Source organism: Pinus tabuliformis, chromosome X (genome assembly GCF_031772625.1).
Source record: "Pinus tabuliformis cultivar Carrire ecotype Pingquan chromosome X, CPIR1, whole genome shotgun sequence".
Lineage (NCBI taxonomy): Eukaryota > Viridiplantae > Streptophyta > Pinopsida > Pinales > Pinaceae > Pinus > Pinus tabuliformis.
In genome coordinates, this window is record NC_142308.1 from 1,201,335,026 (window position 1) to 1,201,358,320 (window position 23,295).

General features: G+C 40.4%; 1 protein-coding gene across 3 annotated transcripts in view; it reads left to right on the plus strand.

Annotated features, from left to right (window-relative positions):
* The window catches only part of LOC149144270 (aminopeptidase M1-like), a 311,113-nt gene that overhangs the window by 281,986 nt on the left and 5,832 nt on the right, over nucleotides 1-23,295 (plus strand). For all 3 annotated transcript variants that reach the window (XM_089453313.1, XM_089453314.1, XM_089453312.1), the window contains 3 exons: nucleotides 19,231-19,573; nucleotides 19,685-19,806; nucleotides 19,906-20,003. In XM_089453313.1, coding sequence (XP_089309439.1) covers nucleotides 19,231-19,573; nucleotides 19,685-19,806; nucleotides 19,906-20,003 — 563 coding nt within the window. The remainder of the gene's footprint in view (nucleotides 1-19,230; nucleotides 19,574-19,684; nucleotides 19,807-19,905; nucleotides 20,004-23,295) is intronic.

The following is a 23,295-nucleotide window of genomic DNA, read 5'->3' on the forward strand; positions in this document are numbered from 1 at the left end:
TTAATTATTTTAATATCTCCCAAACTGTTTAGAATCTACCCAAACCCTTTCTGGGTATTGGAGATCTCATGTGCCTTAGCCTCTCCACCAATTTTTGTGGCTAGAGAACATCCGATTCTACACAAAATCAACACTCCCTCTTAGCGAGGACTGTGCTCTAGTAACACTGAGTATCACCCTGATCATCCGGCATCAATTCCTGTGCTGATGCTAAGCCTCCCTGCCCAACATCCTCTGCACTGTTGCATCCTGTACGACAACTCCCTTTGCATCCATGCGGTTGCTGGTCCTTTCTCCCAACACTGCTTTCGCACTGCAACTCCCTCTGCATCCTTGTAGTTATCACTCCCATTTCTGCTACTAAAACGGGTTCTTTACCATCCCCATATTTCCCTAAAGTAGTCAAATTTTTTCCTTCCAAGGGCCTTGGTGAGGATGTCCGTCACCTGTTCTCCTGTAGGAGTGTAGCTCAACTGTACAGCACCTCGTTGGACACAATCCCTGACAAAGTGACACCGGATATCAATATGCTTTGACCTATCATGAAACACTGGATTCTCAAAGAGCTTGATGCAACTCTGATTATCACACATGATCCTGGTTGCCTCCATATTCCTTCTAAAGAGGTTCACAAGCAGTTTTCTAAGCCATATGTCCTCACACAAGACTGTGCTTGCCGCCATATATTCTGCCTGAGATGAGCTTAGAGCCATTGACTTATGTTTGCTACTGCACCACGAGGTCATTCCTGATCCAATGTTGAAACGGTACCCAAAGGTACTTTTCTGATCCACTGAACTTGCGGCCCAATCTGCATCACTAAATCCACTCAATCTGATATCCTTACTCCTAGTGTACAAGAGTCCATAATCGATTGTTCCCTGTAAATACCTGAGAACATGTTTAGTTGCTACCCAATGTGCTCTCTTCGGTTCCAACATGAACTGATTGAGGGTGTTGACAGAGTAGCAAATGTCTGTCCTGGTATTGACCAAATACATCAGGGACCCTATGAGCTACCTGTATAGGGTGGGATCGACATCCTTGTCTTCTGATGCATCAATCTTCTTCTAGTTGGTGATCATTGGCGTAGCCATAGGTCTACAGTCCTCCATCCCGAATCTTTTCAAGATTTCTGTAGCATACCTCCCTTGCCCAAGGAAGATTTCTCCCTTTTGCTGCCAAACTTCCAACCCTAGGAAGTAGTGCATTCGTCCCAAATCCTTCATATCGAATTCTGTGGCTAGATTCTTCTTGCAGTCCCCAATGAGTTTGGATGATCTTATCAGAAAGAGATCATCCACATACAATACTAAGATTAGTGGCTCGTTCTCTACAACCAGATAGTAAAGATTCAGATCCGCGTCACTCTTGACAAACCCCATCTTCTGCAAGTAGCCATCTATTCGACCATACCATGCTCTCGGTCCCTGTTTCAGCCCATACAAGGCTTTCTTCAATCTGCATACATGAGACTTCTTCTCATGAGTTTCAAAGCCCTTTGGTTGTTCAATGTATACCTCCTCTTCTATTACCCCATTCAGAAATGTCGTTTTGACATCCATCTGATGGATCTCCCATCCCATCTGGGCTGCAAGAGATATCACGGTCCTAATAGATGTATACCTAGATACCGGGGCGAAGGTCTCCTCATAGTCAATCCCTTCTTTTTTAGCATACCCCTTAGCCACAAACCTGGCCTTGTATTTCTCAACACTGACGTCTGCAGCATATTTGATCTTGTAGATCCATCTTGAACCTACCACTGATCTGTCTTGAGGTTTTGGCACCACCTCCCAGATGCCATTTACCATTATGGAGTTGTATTCCCCTACCATCGCATCTAGCCAAACCTGATGTTGAGTTGCCTCCTTGAAACTAGCAGGCTCTCCATCCTGAGCTACTAATGCCTTATATCTATCTGGCTGTTTTCGCTCCCTCTTATTGTTTCTTGGCGCATCGATGAAGTCCTCTGCATCTCGCAGAATCTGACGAAGTTCCCTGCTAGTTCTTCCTCTGCCAGCAGGTGCTTTTGTTCGCCCCTCCTCCTCATCTTGAGAATCTTCCTGTCCCGAGGAAGAATTCTTTTCTTATGTTGGTTGAAGAGACTTAACTAACGGCTCCTCTTTCGACTGCTCCTTGGAAGGCATCTCGCGAGATCTTCTGAAAGCCCTGTCCTCCATGAACTTTACATCTCGTCGTACTACTACCTTCCTGCTCCTTGGAAGATAGATTCTATATGCCTTAGCATTCTCGCTATATCCTACCAGATATCCCTTTTCCGCAGTTTGATCTAGCTTCTTCCTCTTTTCTTTGGGTATGCGGCAATATGCTAGACTCCCAAATATCCTGAAATGACTAACTTCAGGTGTCTTCCCTATGAAGACTTTCTCTGGAGTAATCTTGCCAACTACCCGATGAGGAGTCCTGTTCTAAACATAGACTGTTGTGTTGCATGCTTCTGCCCATAGGAATTTTGGCATATTCTGATCATACATCATGGTCCTAACTGCTTCTACAATAGTCTTGTTCTTTCTTTCTGCTACCTCATTCTGCTCCGGATTATATGGAGTTGTACACTCTCTTTTGATGCCCTCCTTAGCGCAAAAATTAGTGAAGTCCTTATCGACATATTCTCCACCATTATCTGAGCGCAAAACTTTTATTTTCTTCCAAGTCAAATTCTCCACTAGAGCCTTGAACTCCTTGAATCGACAGAAAACCTCATCCTTGGTTTTCAGAAAATAAATTCAAGTTTTCCTTGAGTGGTCATCAATGGAGGTAAGGAAATACTCGGCACCACTGAGAGCTTTGATGGACATAGGTCCGCAGATATCAGAGTGTATCAATCGTAGTACATTCTTGGCTCTGTGTTTGCTCCTAGGAAATGCTGCCTTGGCATACTTTCCTAGAACACATCCCTTGCATACATCATCTTGTTTCGTACTCAAATCCGGAACCCTTGTTACAGTGCTCCTGAGAATTCTCAGAGCTCCATGGTGTAAGTGACCCATTCTTCTGTGCCATAGTTCATTCAAGTCCTTGTCTCCATGACTGCATATTAGTGCCATTAGTGATTCTAGTTGCAATTTATACAACCGATTACTTTTGATCCCGATTTGCACTTTCTTTTTTCAGTTCGAGTGTTTGACGTATACCTTCTCCTTGATGAAGTAGACGTCATAGCCCTTGCCTTGTAGTTGCGACACGGAAAGTAAGTTCATCCTCAATCTTGGTACATGCAGTACATTTGTAGCACAAAACCGTTCACCCGATTCTGTTTGAAAAACTATGGTACCCTTTCCTACTGGAGTACACTTTGCCTTGTTCCCCATGGTCATCTGAAAGTTCATCTTCTCTTCTTGATATTCTGAGAAACACTACCTGATTCCTGTCATATGCCAAAAAGCTCCACTGTCTATATACCATACTTCTGATGATGCAGCACTAGTCATACATGCCACTTCTTCTTCCAGCCTAGAAGCCAACATAGAGAAATCGAAATCTCTTTCTCTTGTGCAATCTTCTGAAAATCTGTGTGAGTCCCCTGACATGGATGTCGCTGCATCGTGGTCTCGACCCATAACTGATTTTCCCTTTCTGTCTCTGATTACTTGCTCTGATACCATGTGAAAATTCTATCACTGCAACAACTGATTTATTTTTCCTACTTATTCCACAATAAGTTATTTATGAAATTACTTCAATAAACATTAAAATAAATATTGTTGCAGATATCACACTGTAATACAGAAACAAACATATGCACAAGCATTAACACATTGACACAGATATTTTGGACAACAGTCCCCGGAAAAACCCAATGTGGGAAAACTGGTGTAGCAAGGGAGGATTTTATTATTCAGCAATTTTTCTGTACAACAGGGTGCCAAACTGGCTTACCCACAGAGAGAAATAATTCTCTAGCACTTCTCCCAATCCCAGCGTCAGCCCAGCTGACCTCTGCGTGGCTCTCAAACCCTCTGTGTCAGCCCCTGCTTGACTGCGTCAGCCCTGGGCCTCTCTGCATCACTCACACAAGCCCAGCAAGTGACTGTGTAGTCTTCTGTTGTCTTTGCGTCTGCCTGAAAAGCCCTGCGTCTGCCTTCCCTGCCTTAGCGCTGATCTCCAGTGGCTGATTCTGCTTCTCTGCTCCATACTTGCTGCCTCCTGACTGCTCACCAGACCACTGGTTCAATTTCTCAACTAACCCCGCTCCAGAAATTGAACTGACTGGTCTCCCTCAGTGTATTCTCCAAGTGACCCTCAAGCCTTCTCTTATATTTTTCTCGTTGACAAATCAACGGCCAAGATTAAGTCCCTAATCAATGGCTAAGATTAGATCCGGCTTGATCCATGACATTAGACAATTCTAACACAGTTTTATATTAATACACATTAATATTTTATTTTCCCTAAGTTTAGACTTAGGGACTCCATTAAAAATATTAATTATTTTAATATCTCCCACACTGTTTCGAATCTGCCCAAACCCTTTCTGGGTATTGGAGATCTCATGTGCCTTAGCCTCTCCACCAATTTTCGTGGCTAGAGCACATTTGATGCTACCCCAAATCAACAAGATTAAGTCTCTAATCAACAACTAAGATTAAAATATGAATTGATCTGACTTTTAGATCATTCTCACCCATATTTTGATTAATACCCAAAAATATTAAATATCTCTAAGTTTAGACTTAGGAATTCCATTAAAATATTAATTATTTTAATAAAATACAATCCAGGTGGAATTTCACCAAATGGTTTATGGGTTCTTTAGAACTCATGTGCCTTAGCATCTCCACCAATTTTCAAGGCTAAAGAACTTCCGATGATACCAAAAACTAACACTCCCTCTTAGCGAGGAAAGTGCTATAGAAACAATGTCCACCTACATGTTGCTCTGCCTCTGAAGCACCTCCTTCCTGCACTGTTGCTGCCACCAACACTATGTTATCGCTGCTATTGCACTGTTGCCCATGACACTGCTGCATCTGTACTACAGCTCCCTCTCAAACGCTACATTTGCTATGTTGCTAGCACTGCCACTGCTAACACTGCATTTGTAATGCAACTCAGTTGCCGAGAGAAGCAACTGAAAAACATCCAAAATTAGTTGAACTTAACTGTGTTCAACATAATACAATGAATGTTAGAATTTGACTGTTGTTGACTTCTGCATTGTGCCATCTGCACTGCTGCCAACCTTTCTCTGTGTTGATCAGTCTCTGGTCCCAAGCTATTGCATCTGTCCTCCAAACAATCCACTGCATCATATGACACTAAGTCCATCTTGCTACTTCTGAATCTTGGGCTCCCATAGCAAGGAATTGATCCAAGAGGTGGACTCCTCAAGGATCCTGCCCGCATGTAGTCCTCCCGACCACAGCTCAATGTTGCCCGATCTCCCTCCTGGAGATGCATGGGCACTAACGGAAAACTCTTCCTCATCAATCTTTGTTGAAGCAACCTTAGGATCATGTTTCTCATCCTTATCCTTTTTCTTCGAACGACACTGAGATGCATAGTGGCCCATCTCACCACAACTAAAACATTTCACCTTCGAAATGTCCTTCTTTCGCCTCAACTTTTGTTGCCCCTTCGATGCTAGAGTTGCGTTCTCCTCCTCTTCCTTCGTCTTTGTGCCACTCCCACTGCTGCCACTGAGGTTGACCTTGTACTTCTTCTTTTAATCATTGTCAGCAAGAACAGCTACAACACTATTAACGTAGGTCTCGAGATCATATTCCTCTAGAGTAGCTAAGATTCTGGTCTTCCATATGACATAGTTGGAAGCACCTTCCAACCTATCCTGATCTCTGAGCCCATGCGATGCCATTTCACCCAATTGTCGAACTAACTCCTCTAGTCACTGCTTAGCACTGCTCAGCTGCCCAACAAGTGAGAAATTTGAACTTCCTGGTGGAAAGTTCTTTGAGGAGAAAATTCCCCTTCTATGTGTCTTCGTTCTTTTCCAGCGGATTTCTGCCTTGGCAAAAACTGTGCCCTTTAAGCACAGCGTTGAGGCTTTGCGTCACTTCCTCTGCCTCTGCAGACTCACGAACAAGAAATCGTACCTCTCTGTCGTCTCACTTAGAGAGAGATTTCCACGGATCTACTTCTCGGGAAAGATTGCGCAATCCCTTCAATGGGATTCGAATTGTTGCCAGGTGCAGCTTTCAGCCTCACTGCTCAACACTTGATCTGCTCTTCCTGTTTCAAAATCAATGCTCTGATACCATGTGAAAATTCCTAGACTCGAAGGAACCCGCACTGCAGCAAATCTGAATCTACTTCACCTACTTGATTTTTAACAGACATTAACCAAGTTATTCTTTTGAACACTGAAGCAAATTACTTCTACAGCCTACACTAATTAAATATTTGATCTCGTGAAACAGAAAACAGAGCAAAGAACAAGATACATAGGACACTTATTTTTGGACACAATAGTCCCCGGAAAAACCCAATGGGGGAAAACCGGTGCAACAGTTATGTGGGTTTATTATTATGCAGGAGAAATATCTAAATACAACTCTAGGATGCTCATCTAGCAATCCTTTATAGAGAAAATATTGACGGAAAATCTGAGTGAGTTTTACCTAACTTCACCTGGAAGAATTTTGGCTGATCCGACACAAGACTGGCTAACCCCGACTATTTCTGCACTGGCTCTGCGTCAACTCTCTCGACTATTCCGACAATTCCTGATAGTTCCGACAGTTCTGGATTCTGCATGACAGGCATCTTTTCTGTGTCAGCTCTCCTGGCTACTACATTGCCTCTGCGTCAGCTCTCCTGACTGTTCCGACAGTTCCCAGCAGTTTGGGTAGTTTCAGCTGTTTCGACAGTTCTGGATTCTGCGTGACAAGGATCTTTTCTGCGTCATCTCTCCTGGCTATTGCGCTACCTCTCTACAAGCTCTCTCCGCCTCTCTGTCAATATTCTTTGGAAAGTCCTTCTAGATTCTCACTACCCCTCTGCTGCAAGATCTCCCCAATCGATTTTCCTCTTGAGAACTTCTCACCTCAGAAAATCGATTTCCTCAATCTCTCTGTGTGTATTTTCAAATGAACCCCAAGCCTCCATTTTATAATTTTCCTACTGAGTCTTCAACAGCCGAGATTAAGTCTCTAATCAATTGCTAAGATTAAAACATGACGTGATCCGCCTTCTAGATCATTCTCACCCATATTTTGATTAATACCCATTAATATTTTAATTTCCCTAAGTTTAGACTTAGGAACTCCATTAAAAGTATTAATTATTTTAATAAAATACAATCCGGGTGGAATTTCACCAAACAGTTTCTGGGTTCTTTAGAACTCATGTGCCCTAGCCTCTCCACCAATTTTCAAGGCTAGATCACTTCTGATGCTACCAAAAACTAACAGCATCACTGTTGCCCAATGTACCCTTTTCGGTTCCACCATGAACTGACTAAGGGTATTGACTATGAAGCAAATATCTGGCCTAGTGTTGACCAAATACATGAGAGACCCAATGAGTTGTTTATATAAGGTGGGGTCGACATCCTTGTCATCTGATGCATCTATCTTCTTCTAGTTGGTAATCATGGGTGTCAATATGGGTCTGCAATCCTGCATTCTGAAACTCTTCAGAATATCTATAGCGTATCTTCCTTGCCCAAGGAATATCTCCCCATCCTTCTGCCACACCTCCAATCCAAGGAAACAGTGCATCAACCCCAAATCCTTCATGTCAAATTCTGCTGCCAGGTTCCTCTTGCAATCCTCTATGAGCCTTGAAAATCATGTCAAGAATAGATCATCCACATACAAAACTAGAATGAGGGGCTCATCCTCTACCATCAAATAGTAAAGGTTGGGATCTGCATCACTCTTGACGAATCCCATCTACTGCAAGTAGGTGTCAATTCTTCCATACCATGCCCTGGGAGCCTGCTTGAACCCACATAGAGCCTTCTTCAATTTAAACACATGCGTGCGCATCTCTTGAGTTTCAAAGCCCTCTGGTTGTTCTATGTACACTTCCTTCTCTATCACTTCGTTCAAGAAGGTTGTCTTGACGTCCATCTGGTGAATCTGCCATCCCATCTGAGCTGCTAGAGATATAACTGATCAGATAGAAGTGTATCTGGAAACTGGGGTGAAGGTTTCCTCATAATCTCTCCCTTCTTTTTGTGCATACCCCTTTGCCATGAACCTAGCCTTGTATTTTTCAACACTACCATCTGTCGCATATTTGACCTTATAGATCCACCTCGAACCTACAATTGATCTGTCTTCTGGCCTAGGCACTACCTCCCAAACATTATTCGTCATGATAGAGCTATACCCTTCTACCATGGCATCTATCCACACCTGATATTGTGCGGCCTCTTGAAAGCTAGAAGGTTTTGCAACCTGAGCTACCAATGCTTGGTACTTGTCAGGTTGTCTGCATTGTCTCTTGCTCGTCCTAGGAGTTCCAATAAACTCCTTTGCATCCCTTAATGTCTGACGAACCTCTCTGCTAGCTCAACCACTAGTCGTGGGAGATTCTGCCAGCGCCTCCTCATCTTATCTCTACTGCACCATCTACTGAGAACTCCCCATATTTCCTGCACCTGAGTAAATACTGGTACTATTCATAGTACTTGACCCTTGTGACTGTCCTCTTGCTTGTCCCACTGGTTGCTCCTATGGCTTCCCTTGCTGCTGGACTAAAGGAGCTTCTACGGACTGATTCTGATCACTTGTAGGCATCTCATGAGACCTCATGAAAGCTCGGTCCTCCATGAACTTCACGTCTCGCCTTACTACTATCTTCCTACTGCTAGGAATGTAGATTCTGAATTACTTTGAGGTTTCGTTGTACCCAACGAAAAACCGCTTCTCTACAGTCTAATCTAGTTTGTTCCTTTTATCATCTGGCACATGACAATAATAAACGCTGCCAAAAATTATGGGGTGGCTGACTTCAGGGTTCTTCCTCGTGAAGACTCCTTTTGGCGTTTTCTTCCCCAATGCTCTATGAGGAGTCCTGTTCTGAATATATACTGTCATGTTACATGCTTCTGCCCACAGAAATCTGGGTAGATCGTGGTCACATAACATAGCCTTTGCAGCTCCAACAATGGTTCCTTTTTTCCGCTCCACTACACCATTCTATTGTGGATTATATGGAGTTGTCGATTCTCTCTTGATGCCTTCCTTCGCACTGAAATCTGTGAAGTCTTTATCAATATACTCTCTGTTAGTGTCAGTCAGTTCAGCGTGTCACCAGTGATCAAATATGCTCTTACAAGGTGTTGTTAGGGTGTCAAGTCAATTTTTTGTCATTTCAATGAATCTTCAAATAAAAATTTGGTCACTGGCTATTGATGTCTAGGTCACTGCTGCTCCCTTCACTTACTCATGGTCTTCATCACTCATCATGGTCATTGTCTTCTTCGAGGTATCATATCTTCATTTAAGTGTCTTGGGTCATGAAATGGTTAAATTCCTCATTTTAGGTCATGGTCTAGGGTTTCACTCCATGTGTCATCATGATACCATATGTCAAAACAAAAATATGTCCATCATGTGATTCAGTGGGTAAAGGGAGTTAGCAGCTTAGGGAAAGCAAAATAAAGGTAAAGGTAATGTTTTATTTCAAATAAGACAATGTTGCAGTACACTACCTCGTCTCATCATTTCTCATAGGGACATTTTTTCTTCAAAATATGTTTATGACCAAATGGAGAATAATTTTACAAAAGTGAAAGAGGGTTTTATCAATTATAGTTCAAGGAACAAAACCTCCTTCAGTTTATGCACAGGTATTATGATTTGAGAGAAATTTCCATACTACACTTAATACAGGAGAGTTGCTCCACTTCTGGACAACTTGACTTCAAGACAATTTTTCAAGGATTTGGAGCAGGTGTTGGCAGTGCTTAAGGAAACTATTGTGTAGCAGGAATCCTAATATTTCCAATGGTACCTTCTGATCGTGATTTGGATTAGTGGAAGGCATCCAAAAGTGCTTTGCAAGTTGGCGTTGCGCTTTTGTCAGAGACACCTTGGGTTTTTGGAGTGACCTTGGGAAAATCAAATTTTCTCCCTGATGGAGTGTCCAAATTACATTCTTGAGGTGTCCATCTTGTAGCAGACTTCAAGAGCTTTCCAACGAGCTATCAAGTTCACAATTTGGAGCAATTTAAGGCCTCCAAAAGCTAGTTGGAAGACGGTGTTGCACTTCTGTGAATTGCGTTGTGCTTCTGCCAACGGCACTGCCTTGGGACAGAGTAGCCCGAAACTTGCCAAAACTCACCCAAACTTCAAATTTAAGCTTGCATTCCTATTCCTTACTTTTCTAAGCTGATCAACAAGTAAGTACCATCATCTTACTCACTCTTTTCCTTTGGCAAAGCAAGTGCAAATGGTGAGTTGTGTTCATCTAGGGTTTATGTGAAAATTCATGCTTCAAAGCTAGTGAAAATGATGGGTTTTGTTAGATAAGACATTTCAAACTTTATAAGGTTTCCATCTCATACCTCTGTATATATATAAGTCACCATATCATTCACTAATCAACTCATTTACTTTCAGTTTACCTCACCTTTTCACAAAGCCTAGCTCATACCTATCATTTTGAACAATTTTCCTAGCAGGATTTTTTTTAAATTCTCTTACTCATCTCTCTTTCATTTAACTCTATTCAAACTTCGTAAGTTTTCTACCACCCCTATCCATCTCCCAAAATTCCCCAATCATCACCTCCCTTCCCTAACTCCCTCATTTCATCATTTCCTTCCTTAAGCAAGAAAATAGTTAGCTTAAGACTAAACAACTGATCATGGAGAAAGAGCAATCCAAGATGCTGCAGCAAGGAGGCAAAGGTAAAGTAATGTTGGAGCCTAGTGAACATGATGAACAGGAAAAGCAGGTTGAAAAGAAGAAGCCAAGGACAAAGGGTTTCAAAATGGCATTGAAGAAAGAAAAAGAACATAACCTGCTAGATGAAAACTTAGACATGGAAGACAAAATTGCCTTGGAGATCAATGAAGATAGAGAGTATTGGCTAAGTAAGGTCAATGACCACTTAGAAAAACTTGACAAAGCCAACGGGGATAATCAGCTATTGAGGCACATGGCCCATCATTATCAGACCATAAACATGATTTCCAACATCAAGCTCAAGCAGTTGAAAAACAAGCTAAAGGAAACACTAAAGGATAAAATGAGAGGGATAACTTGGAGATGCTTGTTGAAGCATCCATGAGAGCATAACATACCTCATTTTTCACTTCATGACCAATTTTGAAGGTTCTCTGAACATTTTTGGTTTTTTGAGAATTTTGGTGCCAAATTCAGAAATTGGGCTAGTCACAGAAGCGCAGCGCCTCTCCTCAGGGCTCCAAATGACAAGTGGCTTACATTTTTGGAAAGCTGATGACCTCCTCTGAAAATCCATTTCATCAGATTTCTCAGATAGGGCTCAAATTTTGAGAAAAAGGAGAAAAGGGGGTCAAAAATCATCATTCTGCCACTCTTTTTGATAGGCGTTGCTTTTCTGGAGACACCTTGGGAGAATGATTTTTTGGAGGACTTCCCATGGGTCATTTTAAAAAATTCAAGGTGTTACGGAAACTAGACAGACAAGGCTAGTTGACCGTTCTCTCAAATAACAATTTGGACCTTAGGAAAGAACCTAAAAGTGGCCTCAAAGCTACGCTTCTGCAAATTTTTGAGTTTTATTTAAAAATTTCACTGTAATTTCTCAACTTTTTAGTTTGACTTGGTCAAAGTTAAACTCATGATGTAACTTCAGTAGTTTAAGGTTTAGATGATGCAATCATTAATAAATAGGCATGATAGGTTGCTTTTATGGTTAATTAGGCCTCATAAAGGAAGCAAAACTCAAATCAAAGTCTAAGAGAAGAGTTTGTTTTTGACCTTCTCACGTTCACTTGTTGGTTGAGAGAATCTTGAAAACAGTTCCACCACTTAGGGGTTCGACTCCTGAAGGTGGGGAAGTTGTTTGATTGAGTCTATATGTATCATTTCTCATTCAGAGAGAGAGGTTGGACTTTTGAGGAGATACTTGTACCTTATGCTTTCATACAGTCAATCAAAGGAGCAGTTGTAGCTATTTTTCAGGAATACTTGTTCAACGAGTCTGTGGTGTTGTTTTCCTTTCATATCAGTTTCTTATTGATGAATTTATCTCTCTTAACATGCTTTGTTTTCTTCTTATGGTTTTCCTTATAGTCATATAGGCAGAATTCTTAGATTCAAAGCTCTATTTATGTGGAAAATCATGTTTATGTATCTCTTCTTCTAGATTAATGAATTCATGCTAGTACATGCTTATTATGATTTCTTAAACTTTCATACCTATACTACATTGACGAAATCTTAAGTTCACCTCAACATATTGTTATATGGCTCCTCTTTATGCCTGCTACTGCAAACTTGATACCTTGACCTGATTGCTTGCTCTCATCCCTCGTCCAGCAACCTAGAAAACCCTAAAATTTCAAATGCTCAAACAAGACTTATACATCTAGCCTAAAATCCATTTCTTTTCCAGTCATTGACTAAGAAATATTTAGAGAGATCCCTCTCTTGTTTAGCAGGGCTAGCTGCTGAACTGCAAGTGGTTTGAAGTTACCTCATTCAATCTCCTCCTCAGCCTGGGACATTATAGGGGATAACACTCTCCACCATTATCTGAGCGAAGTACCTTGATCTTCTTCCCTATCGCATTCTCCACGAGAGCTTTAAACTCTCTGAAACGATCAAAGACCTCATCCTTGGTCTTCGAGAAGTAGATCCAGGTTTTCCTAGAATGATCATCAAAAAAGGTGAGGAAATATTCGGCACTGCTGAGACCTCTAGTGGACATCGGGCCACAAATATCCAAATTTATAAGTCCTAACACACCATCAACTCTGTTGTCACTACTTGGAAATGTTGCCTTAGCATACTTCCTAAGTACGCACCCTCTGTACACATCATTGTATTCAGTTCCTAGTTTAGGAACCCCTGTTACGGTTTCTTTGAGCATCCAGAGTACTCCATGATGTAGATGTCCCATTCTTTTGTGCCATAATTCATTCAGCTCCTTCCCACTGCCATTGTTGCTGCCTATCAATGCCATCAGAGAATCGATTTGTAACTGGTACAACCTGTTACTTCGAACTCCAATTTGTCTTACCTTTTTCCAGCTCGGGTGTTTGACATACACTTTCTTCCCTACGAAGTGAACATCCTACCCTTTATCCTACAACTGGGATATTGAAATCAGCTTCATACCCAATCCTAGCACATGCAATACATCTGAAGCATTGGTGCTTGCTCCTGACTCCCCTTGAAAATCTATGGTATCTTTCCCTGCTGGAGTACATTTCATTATGTTTCCCATAGTAATATGGAAATCCATCTGCTCCTCTTTGTAGCTAGAGAAATATTCTCTAACCTCTGTCATGTGAGTTGAAGCTCCATTGTCTATGTGCTAGACTCCCTGTGAAGTTGATCTTGCTAAGCAAGCAAATTCGTCTTCCAATCTGGAAGACAAATATGAAGTCTCCTGAATGTTACTTCTGTCCATGGCTATACTGGAACAAATTTAGTGTGCTATTTCTCTTTTCCTCCCGACGCGGATTCTGCTCTATAGCCTACAGCAAAACTCTCTACGTCCAACAAGTATTCTTCTCAGCGAAAATATGAGCTGCAACTACTCCCTTTGACTGCTGGAATCACTAATCTGGGCAATTCGATTTTCCTGCCTCCTTCCAACTGAAAAATCGAATTGCTGCCCTAGCAACTCGAACTGCCTGTTCTGGGCTCTGTGTAGTCTCTCTGGGAATTTTGATCTGCTACTCCCTCTGAACAGTGAAATTTGGAAATTCCTTTCTCTGCTTCTGAGCTTCCTGGCTAATCAATTAAGCTCTGATACCATGTGAAACTTTTATCTATTGCAGCTACTGGAGATTATTCTTGTAACTCAAAAATTGATTTTGCAATCTATTTACTACGACCAATAACGAATAAAATCACAGCTGCAATTTTCACCATAAAAATAATGCGGAAAATAAAATACTGGAAACTCATAAACTCTAGCACACACACAATAAAATTGACACAGTTATTTTTGGACGATTGTCATCGGAAAAACCCAACTTGGGAAAACTGGTGCAGCGGATGAGGGTTTTATTATTAATGTTAAACAACAGATTTGAGTACAATAATTTAGATGCCCAACTGGCAATCTAATCTGAAGAAAAGACTGGCAAAACATATTGTGAGAATTTTCTCTCACCCCACAACTATTTTCTGCCTCCGAAATAGCTTCCTCAACCTCTGCGCTGAGATGCCTACATCAGCCTCCACACAGTCCCTACGCTGGCCCTCTAAAGATTTTGGTCTTCCTTCCTTCGACTCTTCCAAGAACTGAAAACTTTCTCCCGGAATGTTGCTTCTCTCCTCTTCCAACTACTACTCACCCTCTGGCTCTATCTTCTTTGTTGAGTTGCTCCTACTGAAAAAATCGAATTGCTTGGGCAACTAAATATCTGCACTGGATGATCTCCATCACCACATCGACTTTCTTTTATAATCCAGAGGGACTTCAGTCCAAGCCCAAGAATACATAGCAGAGAGGCAACACAGAACCAGGGAGAGACAATGTAGCTCCAGAAGGGTGACGCAGAGGCTAGAGGAGCTGACGTAGTCACTTAGAGGCAACAGTGGGGTTTCTATGAGGCAGATCGAGCAGCAGTTCAACAAATCGAATTCTGAGCCATGAACGCTCACTAGGAAGGTGATGCAACTCCTAGAGGAGGTGACACATTTCTAGCGCAGAGCTTGGAGCAGCCATCGCTGCACAGCACTGGGGACAACGCAGTCACCTGTGGAGTTTGTTCATCCAGTTGCTGGATTTGCCAAAATATTTGTCTCCGGATAGAGGTACTTCTGTCGGGTTTATTCTCTATTGGGTGAGCCGGATTTGGCACTCTAGTTGTATTCAGAAATCTGCTTAATAATAAAACCCCGATATCTGTTGCACCGGTTTTCCTGCTTTGGGTTTTTCTGGGGACGTTTAGTCCAAAGATAAGTGTGTCCTTTGTGTGGTTGTGTCATTTATTTTTTAGTACTTGATCTGTATATTGGTGTAGGCTACAGTGTATTTGCATTAATATTTTCTGAATACTTATGAAAATAACTTGTTAAATGAAGAACACGAGTAGGTAATGCAAATCAATTTACTGCAGTAGGATTTCTTGTTTGTTAGATTTTGAAATTTTCACAGATTCAACCCAAACCCTTTTTGGGTTTTTGTGGGTTTATTGAGAGGAGCTTTTGACTAATTTTACAAAATTTTCCGGGCGATATTTGGGCCTGAAATCCTAATTCTTATAGCGGGGTGAATTGCTAGTTAACTGGGGAATTTGCACCATTTTGTGGGTTCGACTTTGGCTTGGAGATAGGCCAAACATTTTCTAGGTATTTTCGGATTTGAGGAGAGGAGCTTGCGGCTGCAATTTCAAAACACTTTGGTCATTATTTTTAGTACGATCAGTTCCATTCAGCATTCTGCAATGGAGTTTCTGAGCAAGTTCAAGCTATAGATTTGGGGCAATTCCAACACTTGATCCTACACATTCTAACCTGGGGTTTGCATTGCTTGCTGTAGCTTGTCGAGGTTCTATGAATTTCATCCTCTTGTACTTGATTTTCCATGCATAATTAATAAAATGGTTCAGGACTATTGCCCAGATTTTGGGGATTTCTGATTTGTGCTCTTGTTCAGATTTTTATTGTTGTATTTTAGATCATGCATATATTATTTTTTGTAAATTTCAATTTGCAATATTACAATGTAAATATTGTAAATAGCAAAATAAAGGGAATTGGAAGACGAAGAGACATTAGGAGATGAAACCCAATTGTCTCCCTCTCCATGTATATCTCCATGTTCTATTTTAATGAAAATCATCAATTCATTCGTGGAGTTACTCCTGGCCTGCGAAGACTCTTCACATGTGAGTTCATCATCCTTCTCTACAGAGAAAAGGATCATCTCTGAGCAGGTCAACACAATATTTATATGATTCTTCCTCTAATATTGCAAATGGTTTTGTCCGTAGCTTAAAGGTGGCCCAGCAATGCAGTTATGGTCTTCAGAAATGAATAATTCAGAGATTGCATGTATTTGCTGACTCGACTAGGAAAATCATCTTCATTTGTGAATGCTGCTGCTTTAAGTCATTAATTTCTGGCACAAGTTTTAGAGATTTGCTGCTTGTAGTATTCTTTGAAGAGCATTTCTCCAAATGATCTATGAAGAAAATGATGCATAATTGAAGAAACTTTTGAGAGAGTACCACCCTTTGGAATGTTGGAACCATCATGTCTCCCCTTTTCCAAACTCTGAACATGAGATGATAGATACATCTGCAGCCTCTATATAAAAGGTGGGTAACAAGGCTGAAGGGGGGAATCTAATTTTGGACATTCGCTATTTTCCTTCATCCTTTTTTATGTAGATTGTGGGGTGTATCGAGATACCTTTGACTGAGATGAAATTAAATGTTACAATGACAATTGCAGATTTATTTCTGTTCCATTTTAGAAGAGTACTATTTTTGATACTCTGCTCGTTCTCATTTGCAAATGTCTATGTTTATTTGGGGTAGATTTATCTATGTTTGTTTCCATGGGACAAATTGTTTTTTTTTTTTGACAGAAACGGTTATGGAGTATTTATATTCATCTTGGCCTGAATGCCGAAAATCTGGTTACATTGAGGATGTCTATATCCTGTTGCATCTCATTGCTAAGTATGAGAATGCAGCTGAAGCTTGAAGACTTCTTCCTTGATAAGGAATCTATAGATTCGATTTCAGAGATTTTTCCCCACTTGAAGATACAAACAAATTTATTTAAAAGCAAGCAGTAAAACATGGCAATAATCAGCTTATGGGATGGGTTCCCATGATTTTTCTTCGTCTTTCATCTTGACCCCGGCAGAGAGGAGGGCAGCTTTGTTGGCTTCAATGTCCGCGTCTTTATTATGAGTTCTCAGCACATGGTAGTAATTTAACTTATGAAAAGCGTTTTCCAAGCCCTTAATTCTGGAAATCAGCCTTGCTAGTTTAAGATCCAAAGCTGGGGAATTGGAAACCATTGCGTTTATAATGATCTGGGAGTCACCTATAACATTAGCTTCATTTATATTTAATTCTTTAAGGATCTTGAGGCCTTGAAAGAGGGCCAAAGCCTCAGCTTGAATGCTAGATGAGTGTCCAAGCCCCCAAGCAAAGGAATGAATTTTTTCCCCAATTGGATTTACAACAACACCTCCTGCACCAGCTTTGCCTGGATTGCCCTTAGCTGCCCCATCAAAAAAGAGGGAGTGCCTTGAATGCGATTTGAGCCAGTCTTGAAAGTCAGTTTCAGATTTCCTTATTTGCTAGTCTTTAAGAGGAGGGACGTTTCTAACTGCTGATTGAAATTGCAAGTCAAGGAATGATCCCCAAGCAATGTCCTGTTGGCTGAGATTAGAATCATCTTTTATATCAGTCAAGCACTCCTTTAAATGACATTTAATCTTAATTTCTAAGACCTTGTGATTCTGATTAGAATTTCTGAAAATTCTTCTGTTTCGTTCTAGCTATATCTGCCAACAAATAACCTTTGGAAGGACAGCCCATGCAGTTTTGATTATCTGGTTTTGAGGAGGGGGGCCAGGATATCTGATTGCCCAATTAGAAAAATGATCAGTAGTGGAACAAGGAAGCAAAAAATTGGGATCCAAATTGTGAATAAAGGAGAACCAGATCTGCTTAGAGAAGTTGCATTCAAGGATTAAATGGACTGTTGTCTCTGCATTTTCGTTGCACAGCGAGCAGATGGAGGGACCGTAGAACCCTTTCCTCTACAATATGTCATACGTTAGGATTCTGCCATGGCAAAGAAGCCAGGCAAAAAAGTCGACTTTGGGCCATGAAGGGAAACGCCAGACACCCTGCCAAGGTGCTGGGTTGGGAGGGACGTATGGCCTCTCATTCAGCTTGGCATATCCCATGGAGATAGCATAGCCTCTGGCATTCGGCCCCCAGCCTTTCAAATCTCTTTTCCTCATGTGCGTGGGCGCCAAGCCATGAAGGAGGTCAAGCAACGTGGACCATTCGTTGGTCAGATGGGCCGGCACCTCAATTCGTTTCCAACCTGCCCAGACAGAATCGCTCCAAAGAGAGATATCCCACAGCGAACACAGCCCCTCTCTATCCATCCAGCATCGCAGCGCTCTAATGGAGGCTCTGTCTTCAATTGGGTCCATATTCATGATTTTATCAATCCAGATGTTGATCTTTTTGCCATTTCCTGGGATCCAGTAGGAGTGTGCATTGATTAAAGGAGCAGCTTTAGCATACAGCTTGAGGAAAGACGAGTTAGGCAAATGAATCACATTGTCTAAACAGCTAGAATGAGGACCTCTGAAGTATTTTTTCCAGAGAGCCAATTGGGCCCAGCCAAGCTTGGGTGCAATGATCCTCCAGATAATCTTAGCTGCCATAGCCACATTCTGCTGACCGAGGTTTTTGAAATTCAAACCACCCTCCCACAGTGGCTTGGAGATGGTTTCCCAACTGATAAGGGGAATCTTGTTTTCATTCTGTTTTCCTCCCTTCCAGAAGAACCTCCGCATGAACTCTTCCATTTTTTTTAATATGATTGCCGGAGCGAGAAGCCCAGCAATCATATTCAGGCCTGCTTAGCTGAAGAAGAATATTGGAGATTAAAATCTCGAAATCTCTGGCTCAAAGCAGGGGACAGGAACACTGCTTTTTCCACAAACAAGCCCAGGCCAGGAAATGCTTCAACACTATTTCTGAGATTAAGGAGGATAACGACACTCACAAGGACTTTGAAGACATCAAGAAAGCAGCCTTTTCTCATTTTCAAAACTTGTACAGTGAAGAAAAGGATCCGCACCAATACTCAGATCTGTTAGACATTATTCCTTCTGCAATTTCTCCACGTATGTCAGATAATTGACTATTACTGTTTATAGAAAAACAAACAATAGAAATTGCATTGATATGTACAGTGTTATCTAATAGAAACTTCTGTGTGCATGACAAGTTTGATGTGGTTTCCTTCGCATGCAAATGATTTAAATTGACTTTTTATTGGTTCCAGAAGGAATAAATGTTTAAATAATTGGGGACTTGATATGGATAGGAGCTTAACATGTGATTTTGATGCCTTTCAGTCCCAGTATTTGTCAAGTGGAAAACTTGGTGAAGGGCTATGGGTTACCCCTGTCACGTTATGCTATGGTTCATACAATGCCCGTAAGAATGTACTTTTACGTGAAAGACTTGGAGGCATCATCCTATCAGAGATAACACATTCCAAAAAAGATTACGTTGGTCCAAGTGACCGATCAGATCAGTACTCAACTATGGAATTAAAGGATGCAGGTTCCCAGCCAAACTGGATAAAACTAAATGTTGGACAGACTGCATTTTATCGTGTACAATATGATGATGAGCTTGCAAAAAGGCTCAAGTCTGCAATAGAAGCAGGGCATTTGGATGCTCCCGATAGGTTTGGTAAGAATTCAACCTACTATGTATATGTTAAAGAATGTATACATTTTATCAAGTTATTTTTCGACAAGCACTTGTCTATCATAATAACTCGTGATACTGATTTGTTGCCAGGCATTCTGGATGACATGTATGCATTGTGCTCTGCCTGCAAGCAGCCACTATCAGCATTACTTTCTCTTATGGATGTTTACCACCGAGAGATCGACTATTCTGTGCTGTCATGCTTAATCGATGTCAGTATTTTTATCTTAGATTCCTACTTATAGAGTAACTTGAGCAGAACTAATCAAAGTAGATTTTGTAGTATGTTTCATGGATACTTTATATTGCAGATTGCTTACAAAGTTTCTAGCGTGGTCAGTGATGCTATCCCCCAATCAGCTGCTGATTTTAAGTCATTCACTATCAATCTTCTCCATTTTGTAGCAGAGTAAGTTAGATTGATATTCTTCTTTTTTATCTTCAATGCACTGTTGCCAACCGTAGGTCTGAGTAATTGGTTTCCTTGATTACAGAACTGGAAAGAACATTTGCTAGAAATACTAAAGAGATCTTGTTGTAGGGAAAAGATCATTTTGTATTTGCCTTCTTAAGTGATTAAAAAGATGGTAAATCCAGAAGAATATAAATTGTATTTAACTTCAGCATTAGCAAAAAGTTTGCTCTCAATTGACGTGGATATGAATGAGGTTTTAAAATGTTCTTTGATAACAGAAACGTATTCTATATATGTTGTGCCTCAGCTAGCAAAGCTTTTTATCATAGCTGAGCTTCAAGATGATGTCAATGCTTATTAGTATTTCCTAGTATTTGGGCCACTATATTTCTGAGTCAATGTGCACCTTATTAATTATGTGGTGCTCTTTATCTATCTACATACCTAGATTTCTGTACAACTGTAGAACCCTAACTTTCCCTCTCTTGGTCCCACACTCAACTGCTAAGGAATTGATTAGGAAGAAATTTTAAACGTGTCAAATTCTTATCAACGAAACAAGCACCGTCATATATATTGTTCAGTTTGTCAAGACCTACAACATGTTGTAATAAGAAATTGTCACTTCCAAATATTTGGCCCAAAAATTTGGATTTTTTGAGAAATACTAAGAGTGCAATATAAAAACAGTTTATCTTTTATGTGAACTACTTAAAATTGGGGACGTCCACCTGCAAACTGTTGTAGAACCCATCGAATATATTGGTTCTCATAAATTCTACCTTTTCTAGGGATACAGATTAAGTGAGATATTTCATTTTAAAAGGTAGCTCTTAATTTAGGTTCTACAAGTTGCAAAATGAATACCAAGGAAATTCTTCCATTGTGAAGTGCTCACGTAGTGTGTCAATTACTTGATATGATTTCATATTGTTCTATCTTTCCATCTATTTATGGGTCTAGAAGTTGCAAAGTGAACACTAACGAAAATCTTCTATTGTGAAGTGCTTGCATATTATGTCAATTACTTGACATGATTTCATATTGTTTTATCCTTTCACCAATCTATTTGAGAACTAATTTGTCTATCTGTTCTTTTATCCATATAGAATGTAATATCCCTTTCGATATATTTGTTAAAATATTCTGGAAATTACTTTAGAAAAATTATGTTGTGAATTTTACCCAGAAACACCATAAAAAATTTCACGGAAATGCCAGCAATTAAAATAAAATCCTGAAATTACATAAATGTAGCTACTGCGACAATTTGATAAAATACTAAAAACTCAAATGACACGAAGAATGTCAGCAAACTCAGCGTGATTTATTTATTTAAATAAGATTACATGACAATACAGATAGCAATAGTTGAGCTGAAGAATAGCTGAGATGACCTCCAAAATACTGCTGCAATGCTAATGCTAGCCTTCCACAATAAAATGCAACTAAAACTAACACCCAAATTGACAATCTAAATGGTCCTCACTCCAATCTTCAGATCTGCTGCAGATCTGATCTCCAATAATACCTTTGAAGCTCTGTGAGATTTCTGGATGAAATCTCCTCAATGGTGGGTTGGGTTTTTGTCCAACTCACAATAGGAAATCCAAGGGTTTTTGTCTTGGGGCTTGCTGAAAGCTGAGAACCTAGTTCCCAAACCTCTTCAATAAGAAAATTACTCCAAACCAAGATGTTCCAAATTATTTGCTTCCCTTCCTATAAAGACTTGATAGATGGCTCTCCAACCTTCTAGAAGTATTTATTTTATTGTTTTATTGTCATTCTAGAAGGTTTTCCCTTTTATTTTATTTAAGTGACTTTTAATTTATTTTATTTAAGTCGATTTTCCCCTTCTGTCCTTTTGCTCTAATTAGGCATGTTTTCTTTTTTCTATTTAATTAAGTGACTAATTAAAGTCAGTTTTAATCCTGGGAAATGATTAATTGGCCACCATACTTTCTCCTGCCACTGGAAACCACTTCTCACCATCTCATCCTGTATATCTCTTCATTCCGGTTCCACAAACAATTACACTAAGGTGTTTCTCCAAATAATCCCCTCCACACAACACCTTTAGCGTTTTTATTTGAATTATGTTGATAATAACTCCATTTTACACAATTCATCAGAATGCAATGAAACTAGGAACAAACTGTGCAGAACTGCCCCTAATGGTGAAATACAGCAAGTGAACTTCATCGGATCCCATAAAACTCCTCTAAAACCCTTCGAGCCTAATGATAACGAAGTCTCGTTCTCGTGACCAAGCTATCACCAACCTCGGAAATCCATCCTACCCGCATCATAAGGGAAACTAAAAATGGGGACATTACAAGTCCTCCGCCCCAAGATTGCTTGCCCTCAAGCAATCCGCATCTGTCTACTGTAGAGGCATTTGTACACTGATACCAAAATCCCATACAAATCACTGGGTCACATCATGCCTTCATGCTATCCAGTTATTGATGAAAAATCATTTATCTATATAGGCGTCATCTACTGAGGTGGAGGAATTGCCCAGAGGACCAAAAGTGGTTGGAATCCGGGCAAAAAAAATTCAAGAGATCTTGAAGTAGCAGTTTTTGAATCATGTTTTTGATGATGGAAATGGATTCACCACCATCAAAAACCTCTGTAGCACCCAAAATCTTGAAGTTTGACAGCTGTAACTTGGGTTTACAAAATCCTTGTCGGATTTTATCAAAATATGACCGGAAATTCCATAATTTTCAGAGCAAAAAAACAGTCTGGTTAGACTACGACATCTATATATATATATAGACACATGCTTGTGTGAACAAACAGAATTGTTTGAAACTTCTACTTCAAAACAAACAATGAAAGGGGAAAAAAATCAAACAAAACAAGTTACAAATTGCAAGGTTGTGTGGGGTTAGGCCTCATTTAAGATTTTTAATATGGGTAAATTGTAAGATTAAATAGAAAATTTTAATAAAAGTTTCGCTAGCACAATGTATAGCTAATTTTTATTTGTTTAAATCGTGGCCATCCTCATCCCCTGACCCTTGAAAACTGGGGGCCATTCCCTTCACATACAAGAACTCCTTCCTTCCTATTATCACTCCAAAATTTCTTCTAAGTTGCAGAAAAAGAAATGATAGAGGTAACCACAAACCACTTTTGGAGATCAGGACCTAGCCTTCCTAATCTCAGAGAGGGCTCTCTCTTTATGTTTTAACTTTGTTTAGTTATTGGATTTTAGGCTAGTTATGATTGTGCTTGGGTTTTTTATTTCAATTTGGGTGGTGGGATCACTTACTTA